Source organism: Lithobates pipiens, unplaced genomic scaffold (genome assembly GCF_037356315.1).
Source record: "Lithobates pipiens isolate NorthernLeopardFrog02 unplaced genomic scaffold, aLitPip1_a1.2 Scaffold_23, whole genome shotgun sequence".
Lineage (NCBI taxonomy): Eukaryota > Metazoa > Chordata > Amphibia > Anura > Ranidae > Lithobates > Lithobates pipiens.
Window position 1 is genome coordinate 192,807,951 of NW_027507785.1, and position 14,877 is coordinate 192,822,827.

Consider the following 14,877-nt stretch of genomic DNA (forward strand, 5'->3'; position numbering starts at 1 on the left):
CTCACTTGTTCCACAAAGCTCTTTATCAGGACTGGTAACTTGGTCTGTCTAGGGTGCTACGGTACATAGGCTTGGGTGCGGTACAGTCTGCTGTTCTGTAAGGACCGCTATCGGTCCACAATACATAGGGTTGCCGTGCACTACTGCTGACCGCTGCCCTATACTGCAGCAGTCCTTCATTGGTATAGGGACTGACGTACAGTCTGCTAATCACTAACACACAACCTGCTTGGTCCACAAAAGTTCTTATAAGGACTGGTAACTTGGTATAGGGTGCTACGGTACATAGGCCTGAGTGCGTTACAGTCTGCTGTTCTGTAAGGACCGCTATCGGTCCACAATACATAGGGTTGCCGTGCACTACTGCTGACCGCTGCCCTATACTGCAGCAGTCCTTCAGCGGTATAGGGACTGACGCACAGTCTGCTAAACACTAACACACAACCTGCTTGGTCCACAAAAGTTTTTATAAGGACTGGTAACTTGGTATAGGGTGCTACGGTACATAGGCCTGAGTGCAGTACAGTCTGCTGTTCTGTAAGGACCGCTATCGGTCCACAATACATAGGGTTGCCGTGCACTACTGCTGACCGCTGCCCTATACTGCAGCAGTCCTTCATTGGTATAGGGACTGACGTACAGTCTGCTAATCACTAACACACAACCTGCTTGGTCCACAAAAGTTCTTATAAGGACTGGTAACTTGGTATAGGGTGCTACGGTACATAGGCCTGAGTGCGTTACAGTCTGCTGTTCTGTAAGGACCGCTATCGGTCCACAATACATAGGGTTGACGTGCACCACTGCTGACCGCTGCCCTATACTGCAGCAGTCCTTCATTGGTATAGGGACTGACGTACAGTCTGCTAATCACTAACACACAACCTGCTTGGTCCACAAAAGTTCTTATAAGGACTGGTAACTTGGTATAGGGTGCTACGGTACATAGGCCTGAGTGCGTTACAGTCTGCTGTTCTGTAAGGACCGCTATCGGTCCACAATACATAGGGTTGCCGTGCACTACTGCTGACCGCTGCCCTATACTGCAGCAGTCCTTCAGCGGTATAGGGACTGACGCACAGTCTGCTAAACACTAACACACAACCTGCTTGGTCCACAAAAGTTCTTATAAGGACTGGTAACTTGGTATAGGGTGCTACGGTACATAGGCCTGAGTGCAGTACAGTCTGCTGTTCTGTAAGGACCGCTATCGGTCCACAATACATAGGGTTGCCGTGCACTACTGCTGACCGCTGCCCTATACTGCAGCAGTCCTTCATTGGTATAGGGACTGACGTACAGTCTGCTAATCACTAACACACAACCTGCTTGTTCCACAAAAGTTCTTATAAGGACTGGTAACTTGGTATAGGGTGCTACGGTACATAGGCTTGAGTGCGGTACAGTCTGCTGTTCTGTAAGGACCGCTATCGGTCCACAATAGATAGGGTTGACGTGCACCACTGCTGACCGCTGCCCTATACTGCAGCAGTCCTTCAGCGGTATAGGGACTGACGTACAGTCTGCTAAACACTAATACACAACCTGCTTGGTCCACAAAAGTTCTTATAAGGACTGGTAACTTGGTATAGGGTGCTACGGTACATAGGCTTGAGTGCGGTACAGTCTGCTGTTCTGTAAGGACCGCTATCGGTCCACAATAGATAGGGTTGACGTGCACCACTGCTGACCGCTGCCCTATACTGCAGCAGTCCTTCAGCGGTATAGGGACTGACGTACAGTCTGCTAAACACTAATACACAACCTGCTTGGTCCACAAAAGTTCTTATAAGGACTGGTAACTTGGTATAGGGTGCTACGGTACATAGGCTTGAGTGCGGTACAGTCTGCTGTTCTGTAAGGACCGCTATAGGTCCACAATAGATAGGGTTGACGTGCACCACTGCTGACCGCTCACCTATACTGCAGCAGTCCTTCAGCGGTATAGGGACTAAGAGTTTTGTCACAGGGTCATTTAAAAAATGACATGCAGAGGAAGAGGCAGGCCCTTCCGCAGGGGTGGTAGGGGTAGGGCAGGAGCAACAGGCTTGAGCCAAAGTGGGAAGTTGCAGAAGGTGCGTTCAATTACTTTAAAGGATGCACCAGACTTGGTTGAGTGGCTCGCTCAGCCTTACTCTTCTGCACCCTCCTCATCCTCTCGATCTGCACCCTCTTCTTCACTCTCTGCTATGTGCACCCCCAAAGACACTACCACCAACAACACGACCACCACCACCACCACCACATACCTTCCGCTTGAGTCACTGGAATTATTTTCCGATCCATATCAAGAGGACATTTCTGATGCGCAGCCACTCTTGGTATTGGATCAGGAAGAGGAGGTAGCAACAAGCGCTACTCAGCAGTCTGACGCCAGTACCCAGATCAGCCCAAGGAGGAGGTTGGTCCCCGGTGTTGCTGCCTACTCTACTTATAGCGGTGGGGAAGGTGACGTTGATGATGACGTGTCTAGTGATGTCACGTGGGTGCCCACAAGAGAGGAAGAGGAGGGGAGTTCAGAGGGAGATATGGACCAGCAGATAGGGAGGAGAAGCAGCAATGACTTACATTGCACAGCAGGGACAAAGCAGACTGCAAATGTATCAGGAGCGAGTCATCGACCATGTACGGTCACATCTGGCGCTCCCAGGACACCGGCACATGGCTCCGCAGTGTGGGCTTTTTTTAACGTGTCCGCTGCTGACAATAGCGTTGCCATCTGCAATCTTTGCAGTCAACGCGTTAGTCGCGGTAAGCCCAATACTCACCTAGGGACGACCGCCTTAAGAAGGCACATGAGCAGCCATCACCGAGCCCAGTGGGAGCAACGGAACACACAAAGCCACACTGCAGGCTCTCACCGTCCAGCCTCGTCTTCTACTTCTCCTTCTCCTCTCTCCTCACAATTGTCCTCCACTCCACCTTCCATCACGCCAAGCTCACATTTTTCTGCAAAAAGGCAGGCTTCCGTGGGCCTAATGTTTGAGCGTAAAAAAATGATGACGCCGGATAACCCTCTTGCCCAACGGTTGGCGGCTGGCTTGTCAGAACTCATAGCCCGCCAACTACTGCCATATAAACTGGTGGACTCGGAGGCCTTTCGCAAATTTGTGGCCATTGGAACACCACAATGGAAGGTCCCAGGAAGGAAGTATTTCTCAGAGAAGGGCATCCCAGAGCTATATGGCCATGTTCAGCGGCAAGTGAATGTATCTCTGGCACACAGTGTCGGTGCCAAGATACATCTGACCACAGACACGTGGTCTAGCAAACACGGGCAGGGAAGGTATATCAGTTTTACTGCCCACTGGGTGAACCTTCTGACGGCCGTCAAGCATGTAACCCGTGGCACCCGTGTAGATTTGGTTTTACCGCCACGGATTGCATGCAGGCCTGACTCTTCTTCTCCTCCTCCTACTCCATCCTCCTCCCTCTCCTCCTCAGCTGCCTCCTCCTTTTCCGCTGCTAGCGTCTCTTCCACTGCACCGCCCAAGCTCCCCAGAACCTATTCCACATGCCAGGTGAGACGTTGCCATGCCGTGCTGCGTCTGTTGTGCCTGGAAGCAAAGAGCCACACTGGCCCGGCACTCCTTTCAGCTTTGCGTTCACAGGCAGATGAGTGGCTAACACCGCTCAATTTGACAGTTGGTAAAGTGGTGTGTGACAACGGTGCCAATCTGCTTAGCGCATTGAAACAGGGCAAAATCACGCACGTGCCGTGCATGGCACACGTCTTAAACTTGGTCGTGCAGCGATTCCTTGTCAAATACCCTGGGGTCCAGGACATCTTGCGGCAGGCAAGGAAAATCTCGGCCCATTTCAGAAGATCTTACACGGCCATGGCTCGCCTTGCTGACATTCAGCGGCGACACCATCTGCCGGTCAGACGTCTTATTTGCGATTGCCCGACGCGATGGAACTCAACCTTCTATATGCTTGATAGGCTGCTCCAGCAGAAACGTGCAGTTAACGTCTACCTGTATGAACTCTGCGAAAGAAACGGTTCTGGGGAGCTGGGTTTTTTTTCACCGCGCCAGTGGCTGCTCATGCGCGACACATGCAGACTTCTGCGGCCATTTGAGGAGATCACCAAACTGGTCAGTCGCAGCCATGGCGCCATCAGTGACATGGTACCTTATGCCTTCTTTCTGGAGCGTGCATTGCGTCGTGTCATTGATCAGGCTGTGGAGGAGCAGGAGCGGGAAGATGAGGAAGTCGCAATGCTGGATGAATTCCCAGGGGGGGCTACTCTATCTGAGACAAGTCAACAACAGGAGTCTGATGAGGAGTCAGAGGAGGATGGTGCCGGGGCGGATGAGCAGGAGCAAGAAGAGCATGCTTTAAACCTTTCTGGGATCCCTGTTGTGCGAGGATGGGGAGAGGAGAATGAAGAGGACGACATTATCCTGGATGATGAGCAGGAGCCAGGCCACCACACCGCTTCCACTTTAGTGCAAATGGGGGCCTTCATGCTCCAGTGTTTTAATAGGGACCCCCGTATAAAAAGCATGAGGGTCAAGGACCAGTACTGGGTGGCAACGTACTTAGACCCCCGGTACAAACACAAAATGGCGGAAATGTTACCGCCGTCGCAGAGGGCTGTCAGAATGCAGCACTTCCAGGCCTTGCTTCGAGAAATGCTGCATTCTGCTTTTGCGTGCGCTGGCAGAGGAGCAATTCCCACTCCCAGAGAAGGATTTGCGGGTACCAATCCAACAGCGCCTGCAAGAAGAGGCCGGTTTGAAGATGTGTTGGTGACTTCGGATATGAGGTCATTCTTTCAGCCGACCCATCGACAGGTGTCATCCGGATCCAGCATCAGGGAACGCCTAGACCGTCAGGTGTCCGACTACATTGGGTTAACGGCCGATGTGGACGCTCTGAGGAGTGATGAACCCCTAGACTACTGGGTGGGCAGGCTTGACCTCTGGCCAGAGCTTGCCCAATTTGCAATCGAACTGTTGGCTTGCCCCTCATCCAGTGTCCTGTCCGAAAGGACGTTCAGCGCAGCAGGGGGGATTGTGACCGATAAGCGTACTCGCCTAGCTCACCACAGTGTTAACTACCTCACATTTCTAAAAATGAATGAGGCATGGATCTCGGAGGAATTCAACACATGTGATCAGTAGACCATGTATATGTCTATAAACAATTTTTGGAATCAAGCACACAGACCTTCTTAATTCATTTGGCTCACTTCCCTGACCCAAAAAAGCACACCGTACTATATGCCCCTACCCTCCTCTTTGAAGAGGTTGAGCGGTGTCATATTTCTACTGGGGCTGCTTATTATGAGGGGTTCCCACCATCCCTGTGCTGTGCTGACTTCCTCCTGGGTGTTCTTATTATGAGGGGCTCCCACCATCCCTGTGCTGTGCTGACTTCCTCCTGGGGGTTCTTATTATGAGGGGATCACACCATCCCTGTGCTGTGCTGACTTCCTCCTGGGGCTGCTTACGGTGCTGCTGTCAGCGCTGTATGTCACGGAGCTGCTGTCAGCGCTGTATGTCACGGAGCTGCTGTCAGCGCTGTATGTCACGGAGCTGCTGTCAGCGCTGTATGTCACGGAGCTGCTGTCAGCGCTGTATGTCACGGAGCTGCTGTCAGCGCTGTATGTCACGGAGCTGCTGTCAGCGCTGTATGTCACGGAGCTGCTGTCAGCGCTGTATGTCACGGAGCTGCTGTCAGCGCTGTATGTCACGGAGCTGCTGTCAGCGCTGTATGTCACGGAGCTGCTGTCAGCGCTGTATGTCACGGAGCTGCTGTCAGCGCTGTATGTCACGGAGCTGCTGTCAGCGCTGTATGTCACGGAGCTGCTGTCAGCGCTGTATGTCACGGAGCTGCTGTCAGCGCTGTATGTCACGGAGCTGCTGTCAGCGCTGTATGTCACGGTGCTGCTGTCAGCGCTGTATGTCACGGAGCTGCTGTCAGCGCTGTATGTCACGGAGCTGCTGTCAGTGCTGTATGTCACGGAGCTGCTGTCAGCGCTGTATGTCACGGAGCTGCTGTCAGCGCTGTATGTCACGGAGCTGCTGTCAGCGCTGTATGTCACGGTGCTGCTGTCAGCGCTGTATGTCACGGAGCTGCTGTCAGCGCTGTATGTCACGGAGCTGCTGTCAGCGCTGTATGTCACGGAGCTGCTGTCAGCGCTGTATGTCACGGAGCTGCTGTCAGCGCTGTATGTCACGGAGCTGCTGTCAGCGCTGTATGTCACGGTGCTGATGTCAGCGCTGTATGTCACGGAGCTGCTGTCAGCGCTGTATGTCACGGAGCTGCTGTCAGCGCTGTATGTCACGGAGCTGCTGTCAGCGCTGTATGTCACGGAGCTGCTGTCAGCGCTGTATGTCACGGAGCTGCTGTCAGCGCTGTATGTCACGGAGCTGCTGTCAGCGCTGTATGTCACGGAGCTGCTGTCAGCGCTGTATGTCACGGAGCTGCTGTCAGCGCTGTATGTCACGGAGCTGCTGTCAGCGCTGTATGTCACGGAGCTGCTGTCAGCGCTGTATGTCACGGAGCTGCTGTCAGCGCTGTATGTCACGGAGCTGCTGTCAGCGCTGTATGTCACGGTGCTGCTGTCAGCGCTGTATGTCACGGAGCTGCTGTCAGCGCTGTATGTCACGGAGCTGCTGTCAGTGCTGTATGTCACGGAGCTGCTGTCAGCGCTGTATGTCACGGAGCTGCTGTCAGCGCTGTATGTCACGGAGCTGCTGTCAGCGCTGTATGTCACGGTGCTGCTGTCAGCGCTGTATGTCACGGAGCTGCTGTCAGCGCTGTATGTCACGGAGCTGCTGTCAGCGCTGTATGTCACGGAGCTGCTGTCAGCGCTGTATGTCACGGAGCTGCTGTCAGCGCTGTATGTCACGGAGCTGCTGTCAGCGCTGTATGTCACGGTGCTGATGTCAGCGCTGTATGTCACGGAGCTGCTGTCAGCGCTGTATGTCACGGAGCTGCTGTCAGCGCTGTATGTCACGGAGCTGCTGTCAGCGCTGTATGTCACGGAGCTGCTGTCAGCGCTGTATGTCACGGAGCTGCTGTCAGCGCTGTATGTCACGGAGCTGCTGTCAGCGCTGTATGTCACGGAGCTGCTGTCAGCGCTGTATGTCACGGTGCTGCTGTCAGCGCTGTATGTCACGGAGCTGCTGTCAGCGCTGTATGTCACGGAGCTGCTGTCAGCGCTGTATGTCACGGAGCTGCTGTCAGCGCTGTATGTCACGGAGCTGCTGTCAGCGCTGTATGTCACGGAGCTGCTGTCAGCGCTGTATGTCACGGAGCTGCTGTCAGCGCTGTATGTCACGGAGCTGCTGTCAGCGCTGTATGTCACGGAGCTGCTGTCAGCGCTGTATGTCACGGTGCTGCTGTCAGCGCTGTATGTCACGGAGCTGCTGTCAGCGCTGTATGTCACGGAGCTGCTGTCAGTGCTGTATGTCACGGAGCTGCTGTCAGCGCTGTATGTCACGGAGCTGCTGTCAGCGCTGTATGTCACGGAGCTGCTGTCAGCGCTGTATGTCACGGTGCTGCTGTCAGCGCTGTATGTCACGGAGCTGCTGTCAGCGCTGTATGTCACGGAGCTGCTGTCAGCGCTGTATGTCACGGAGCTGCTGTCAGCGCTGTATGTCACGGAGCTGCTGTCAGCGCTGTATGTCACGGAGCTGCTGTCAGCGCTGTATGTCACGGTGCTGCTGTCAGCGCTGTATGTCACGGAGCTGCTGTCAGCGCTGTATGTCACGGAGCTGCTGTCAGTGCTGTATGTCACGGAGCTGCTGTCAGCGCTGTATGTCACGGAGCTGCTGTCAGCGCTGTATGTCACGGAGCTGCTGTCAGCGCTGTATGTCACGGTGCTGCTGTCAGCGCTGTATGTCACGGAGCTGCTGTCAGCGCTGTATGTCACGGAGCTGCTGTCAGCGCTGTATGTCACGGAGCTGCTGTCAGCGCTGTATGTCACGGAGCTGCTGTCAGCGCTGTATGTCACGGAGCTGCTGTCAGCGCTGTATGTCACGGTGCTGATGTCAGTGCTCTGTATTACGGTGCTGCTGTCAGTGCTCTGTATCTCCTGCACCCTCTTGTTTGCCTACCCTGGTCCCTGACCTTCCCTCTCCTCCATTGCCTTCATTAGCTCCATAGTCCTGAATTGTCAGAACAATTTCCCAAATAAAAAAAAAATGCTTGTAGTTATCGATCCCAAATTCACCTCATACATGTATTATGCTATTGTCCAGGTGGTGGGACTACGTGCTACCCCCTAATAATTACCCCGTGGCCGCAAATTCGACCTAAAGGTTTGCGAAATTCGCCTCCCATTGAAGTCAATGGAGCCCGCGGCGAACGGTCGTTTTCGCGAACGTTTGTGTCCGTTCGCGTTTCGCGTTCGCGAAACGTCCCGTCGGAAGTTCGTCCATCACTACCTGCGGACACATATCTGTAATATGTCATGTACTATGTCTCTAGTCTATGATTGACTGCTGAAGCATGCCCGCCAGTCTCCAACAACCCCTGTAGCATGTGTACAATAATCCTTATTTAAACGAAAGAAAAAGCAGCGCTGAATATACTATAAATCCACACCGGTGAATTAAAAAATATTAAATACTATAGATCCACTCCAGTGAACATGAATTATTAAATGATACTTCACTGTGCAAACCCTGCCCTGTGCATACAGAAATAGATAAAAAAAAAAAAAAAATAACTTGTATCGAAATCAATTAACACAAATTATTATATAGTGCATGTCACCAGATGAATAGTGATGGCAAATACATACAATCTATTAAAACAAATCACCCTGTGACTAAATATTGTTCAACACTTAAACAGAGAACGAGAATCAAATGAATTGTTTCACATTCTATCAAACAGTGTCCACTTCCTCAAAAAATGTTGCAATCACCACTGTGAAAGTTCCTGGGAACATAATATAATGTAACCCAGTGAAATCATAATCCAAACGTTGAATCTTCAGATCATAATCCAAATAATGAAACAGTGAAGAAACGGTGAAAAAAAACATTAACCAGTGTCTCTTGAATAAAAAGCAGATTACATCTACACTCCTCCACCGCTCTAGATGTGACTCCTCTCCCCTTATGTGGTTACACTCACACACTGTTTGATAGAACTTGAAACAATTCATTTGATTCTTGTTCTCTGTTTATTTAGTTTAAAGGGATTGTAAAGTGATTTTTTTTTTAGTTTTTTTAAATAACAAATAACTTACCTCCACTGTGCAGCTCGTTTTGCACAGAGTGGCCCCGAACCTGCTCTTCTAGGGTCCCTCGGCGGCTGTCTCAGCTTCCTCCTGCAGGTGCTTCTCACGTTCATGCGAGCTCCCTCGCATGGTGAGAAGCATCTGCGGGCGCGCTACCGTGATACAGCCGGCGGCTATAGCCGCTCACTGTATCACACGGCCCAGCCCCCCGGCGCTCCACGTCAGTGGATGTGATTGACAGCAGCGCGAGCCAATGGCTGCGTTGCTTTCCATCCATCCACTCCAGCCAATCAGCGGCCAGGCTGAACGGTGGAAAGGACGTCGGGGGACGAGCGCAGGACTTTCGAGGGGTGAGGTAAGTAAAACGGGGGGGCTAAGGGGGGGCCAGGACTGTCAGATGTTTTTTCACCTTAATGCATAGAATGCATTAAGGTGAAAAAACATTTACCTTTACAACCCCTTTAAGTGTTGAACAATATTTAGTCACAGGATGATTTGTTTTAATAGATTGTATGTATTTGCCATCACTATTCATCTGGTGACATGCACTATATAACAATTTGTGTTAATTGATTTTGATACAAGTCATTTTTATTTTCTTTATCTATTTCTGTATGCACAGGGCAGGGTTTGCACAGTGAAGTATTTAGTAATTCATGTTCACTGGAGTGGATCTATAGTATTTAATATTTTTTAATTCACTGGTGTGGATTTATAGTATATTCAGTGCTGCTTATTCTATCGTTTAGATAAGGATTATTGTACACATTTTGTTTTTATAAAGTGGCGGCTTAGTTTAAAGTTTTTTGCTCGGCGCAGTGTTGATACACAATACATGGGGAAAGAGTGAGTGTATCTTTGTTTCACAACCCCTGTAGCATGTCCATAGTCTCTGACAGTCTCTTGTATCATATCTGCAGTCTCTGACCATCTTTTGTATCATGTCTGCAGTCTCTGACCATCTCTTGTATCATGTCTGCAGTCTCTGACCATCTCCTGTATCATGTATGCAGTCTATGACCTTCTTCTGTATCTTGTCTGCAGTCTCTGACCATCTCCTGTATAATTTCTACAGTCTGATCATCTCCTGTATCATGTCTGCAGTCTCTGACCATTTCTTGTCCCTCATTCTGAAGTTCAAAAGTTGGGAGGTATGCCTGTGCTTAGTGCTGGACCCCATAGGTTACTGCCAGCCAATGGTTCCAGCATTAAAGTCCACCAGATCTGCCAGAGCTTCTGAGTCCCAGTGCCATTTTAAAACTGCTCTGGAATGGATTTACACTTTATACTAAATTTAGACATGTGCAGAAGACTACTTGATATAGAAACACCGTTAGGATTTTGGATTGGGAATTCCAACCTTTTATTTCATATGCAGTATGTCTGCAGGAGAAAGACATTGGTATTCAAATGTAATGGTGCTGTATTACCTATTATGATTTAAAAGGTTTAGTCCATAAATACAATTCTAAAAAAAAAACAAAAAAAAACATGTTTATGATTTTTCTTATTTACAGATACAAACAGTACTGCTCACAAGTTTTTTATTCTACTGTGTATGGTCTGAGAACACGGATTTTCACGGTGAAGAATTAATTGATCCTTTTGATATGTTGCATTATGATGCTGCTTCACAGACAATGAAAACGTCAAAGGTATTATAATGTAAACGTAATGACAATGTCACAACCTATCTTGTACTGCACACTTTCCAACCTAGGCCCTTTTAGCGATTCTCTTTTGCCAATTGCTAATAAAGACTAGCATCGCACATGCGAAATGTAAATAGTATTCTGCCTATGGCCTTCTGCAGTGAACATCATTAGCCTGGAATTATTTAAAACACATTCCCAGAACTTAAAGTGATCCTATCAGGAGGTTTAAAAAAACTATAAGGCCGCGTACACACGGGCGGACTGTTCGCCCAACCTTGTCCGCTGAACAGTGTTTGGGCGGACAGTCCGCTCGTGTGTGGGCTTTCAGCGGACAGTTTCAGCGGACAGTTGGACGGACAAAGTCTTTCGGAAATTCCGAAAAACTGTCCGCTGAAACTGTGTTTGAGCGAACAGTCCGCCCGTGTGTGGGCCTGTCCGCTGTACTTTCGAAATGAGCGGACTGTTCCCGCTCGGAAAGTCCGCCCACTTCGAGCGCGTGTACAGGTAGGCGGGGCCCGCGAAGGATACGTCGCGGGCTCCGCCGCCTGGAATGGGCTTAAAGGGGAGCCCCAACGCCGAAAAAAATCGGCGTGGGGTTTCCCCCCAAGTCCACACCAGACCCTTGTCCGAGCACGCTACCCGGCCGGCCAGGAAAGGGGGGCGAGCGAGCGCGCCCCCCCTCCTGAGCCGTACCAGGCCGCGTGCCCTCAACATGGGGGGGTGCCTTGGGGAAGGGGGGGCCGCGCGGCCCCCCCACCCCAAAGCACCTTGTCCCCATGTTGATGAGGACAAGGGCCTCTTCCCGACAACCCTGGCCGTTGGTTGTCGGGGTCTGCGGGCGGGGGGCTTATCGGAATCCGGGAGCCCCCTTTAAGAAGGGGGCCCCCGGATACCGGCCCCCCACCCTATGTGAATGAGTATGGGGTACAATGTACCCCTACCCATTCACCTGTGAAATAAAGTACAAATAAAAACACAACACAGGGGGAAAAAATATTTTATTGCACAGCCGGGGGTCTTCCGTCTTCGGGGGTCTTCTCGCCGGACTCCTCCGCTATGTGTGTGTAGCTCTTTTGCTAGCGGAGGAGTCCGGCTTTCTTCCTCCCCGCCGCCGGCCTCTTCTCCCGACTTCGGGGGTCTTGTCCCCCTCTTCGGTTCTTCTGCCGGGCCACCGCGCCTGGTCCGGTGGCCCGGTCTTCTGTCGCCGTCTTCCGTTCTTCTGTCGCCGCCTTCGGTTCTTCTGCCGGGCCACCGCGCCTTCTTGTAGCTCTTTTACAGGCGGTGGCCCGGTCTTCTGTCGCCGTCGCCGCCTTCCGTTCGTGTTCTTCTTCTTGTTCTTCTTCCAGGAGATGTTGACACGTCGCTCCCTCCGGCCGGAATGCCAGAGCCGCCCTGCGTTGCCACTTATATAGTGACAATGGGGCGGGGTCACATGGTATATGTCACATGGGTTGGTCACATGGGTTGATGTCACAATGTGACATCAACCCATGTGACCAACCCATGTGACATATACCATGTGACCCCGCCCCATTGTCACTATATAAGTGGCAACGCAGGGCGGCTCTGGCATTCCGGCCGGAGGGAGCGACGTGTCAACATCTCCTGGAAGAAGAACAAGAAGAAGAACACGAACGGAAGGCGGCGACGGCGACAGAAGACCGGGCCACCGCCTGTAAAAGAGCTACAAGAAGGCGCGGTGGCCCGGCAGAAGAACCGAAGGCGGCGACAGAAGAACGGAAGACGGCGACAGAAGACCGGGCCACCGGACCAGGCGCGGTGGCCCGGCAGAAGAACCGAAGAGGGGGACAAGACCCCCGAAGTCGGGAGAAGAGGCCGGCGGCGGGGAGGAAGAAAGCCGGACTCCTCCGCTAGCAAAAGAGCTACACACACATAGCGGAGGAGTCCGGCGAGAAGACCCCCGAAGACGGAAGACCCCCGGCTGTGCAATAAAATATTTTTTCCCCCTGTGTTGTGTTTTTATTTGTACTTTATTTCACAGGTGAATGGGTAGGGGTACATTGTACCCCATACTCATTCACATAGGGTGGGGGGCCGGTATCCGGGGGCCCCCTTCTTAAAGGGGGCTCCCGGATTCCGATAAGCCCCCCGCCCGCAGACCCCGACAACCAACGGCCAGGGTTGTCGGGAAGAGGCCCTTGTCCTCATCAACATGAAGACAAGGTGCTTTGGGGTGGGGGGGCCGCGCGGCCCCCCCTTCCCCAAGGCACCCCCCCATGTTGAGGGCACGCGGCCTGGTACGGCTCAGGAGGGGGGGCGCGCTCGCTCGCCCCCCTTTCCTGGCCGGCCGGGTAGCGTGCTCGGACAAGGGTCTGGTGTGGACTTGGGGGGAAACCCCACGCCGATTTTTTTCGGCGTTGGGGCTCCCCTTTAAGCCCATTCCAGGCGGCGGAGCCCGCGACGTATCCTTCGCGGGCCCCGCCTACCTGTACACGCGCTCAAAGTGGGCGGATTTGCCTCCTCCTTACGTGGGCGAGTCCGTTCATTTCAAAAGTTGAGCGAACTGTTTGCCCAACCTTGTTCGTCAAACAGTCCGCTCGTGTGTGGGCAAGTCCGCTCATGCAAATTTTGAGCGGACTGTTTGACAAACTGTTTGCCGAACAAGGTTGGGCGAACAGTCCGCGCGTGTGTACGCGGCCTAACAGCATTGTCCTGTTAAGAAAACAGTTTAATACGTATGTGTCTAACAGCTTGTTTGCTGAAACTTCACTTTGTAGCAGAGCTCCCAACGCTGATCCTATCTCACACTGCTTAGTGTGTTGAAGAGCTTGTCCTCTGCTTGGCACTGTGGTTCCTTCCTATAATCCCTAACTCACTAATGTATCCTGAAGTGACTACCCGGATAGCAAGTTTTAAAATGACTTGCTAAGCTACTGCTAGACTTGGCAGGCTTTCCAAGTTTGTTGAACAATTGCAGCAAGTCCACATTGCATGATTCCAGATTAACTTTCTTTGCAAACATTCTGCAAGTCTGCTGCAAGTTCTGGTTCACTTATGTTGTGAATCACTTAATGATTAAGCACAAGATGTATGTGCGAAACGTGTCTATGTGACCACAGTTTGGTGTCTTTGGTGTTATCTTTGTGAAACAAAATAAAAGGCAGTTGGAAGCTCTGGATGTGTAGCTATTTCTTTCTTTCTTTCCAAGTTCCCCACGGAGGTGGGCTGGGGCTAGCACTCTGCAAGATACTCCAATCAGCCTTATCTTTATAAACCTGGAGCAGCAGTTCTTTTTCTTGTAAACTATGGGGCCAATGGAAAACACCAAGCTCACTTACAGACCAGCCCACGGATAACCAAATTAACCTGTCTAACAGTATGCATTAAAAACAGGGTCTTAGTCTGCACACATTTGCAAATACATGCGTAAGCTACAGGCCCCCCGCCAAGGCACCCTGGTATCTGTAGTCATATCCCTAGCTTATGAGTGACTCTACAATGGACTCTCACAATCAGGGACAGTTGGGAGCTATGCATGTCACTAACATACGCACTCTGGAACACACAGCTCAATCCCCAGTATCCATGTTATTATTGATATCCACACTCCGGCAAACATACCTCACTCCCCAGTGTCCATATTATTAGTGAGATCACCCCTGAGCACACATAGCTCAACTTCCCAGTGTCCATGTTACCACTAAGATCTACACTCCAGAACACAAAGCTCATTCCCCAGTATCCATGTCACCCATGTAACCACTAAGATCTGCATTCCCAAACGTGATGACACTTCCCATCTTCAAACGTAACTGTATACAGAAGTCTGACATCTAATCTCTGTGCTGGGGGGAACGGGAAAAAAAAAACTGAGGAACGTGTCCATGTACTAACTATGTGATGTTAGTACAGCGATCTCCCCGCTGAGCTTCTGTGTTCTGATAGGGGGGCTGCCCCCCTCCCAGAACACACCAGTCAGCACTTACAGCCATTGGCTGCAAGCGCTAAATTAATGCTGATCGGCAGATTTTTTTGGGCATGCCCTTTCTACAGAAA

The 14,877-nt window shown here is 51.5% G+C and overlaps 1 protein-coding gene across 4 annotated transcripts in view; it reads left to right on the plus strand.

The window, feature by feature from the left end:
• LOC143928083 (uncharacterized) overlaps nt 1–14,877 on the plus strand; it is a 111,800-nt gene that overhangs the window by 41,250 nt on the left and 55,673 nt on the right. For all 4 annotated transcript variants that reach the window (XM_077452699.1, XM_077452702.1, XM_077452701.1 and 1 more), the window contains exon 2: nt 10,723–10,860. In XM_077452699.1, coding sequence (XP_077308825.1) covers nt 10,723–10,860 — 138 coding nt within the window. The remainder of the gene's footprint in view (nt 1–10,722; nt 10,861–14,877) is intronic.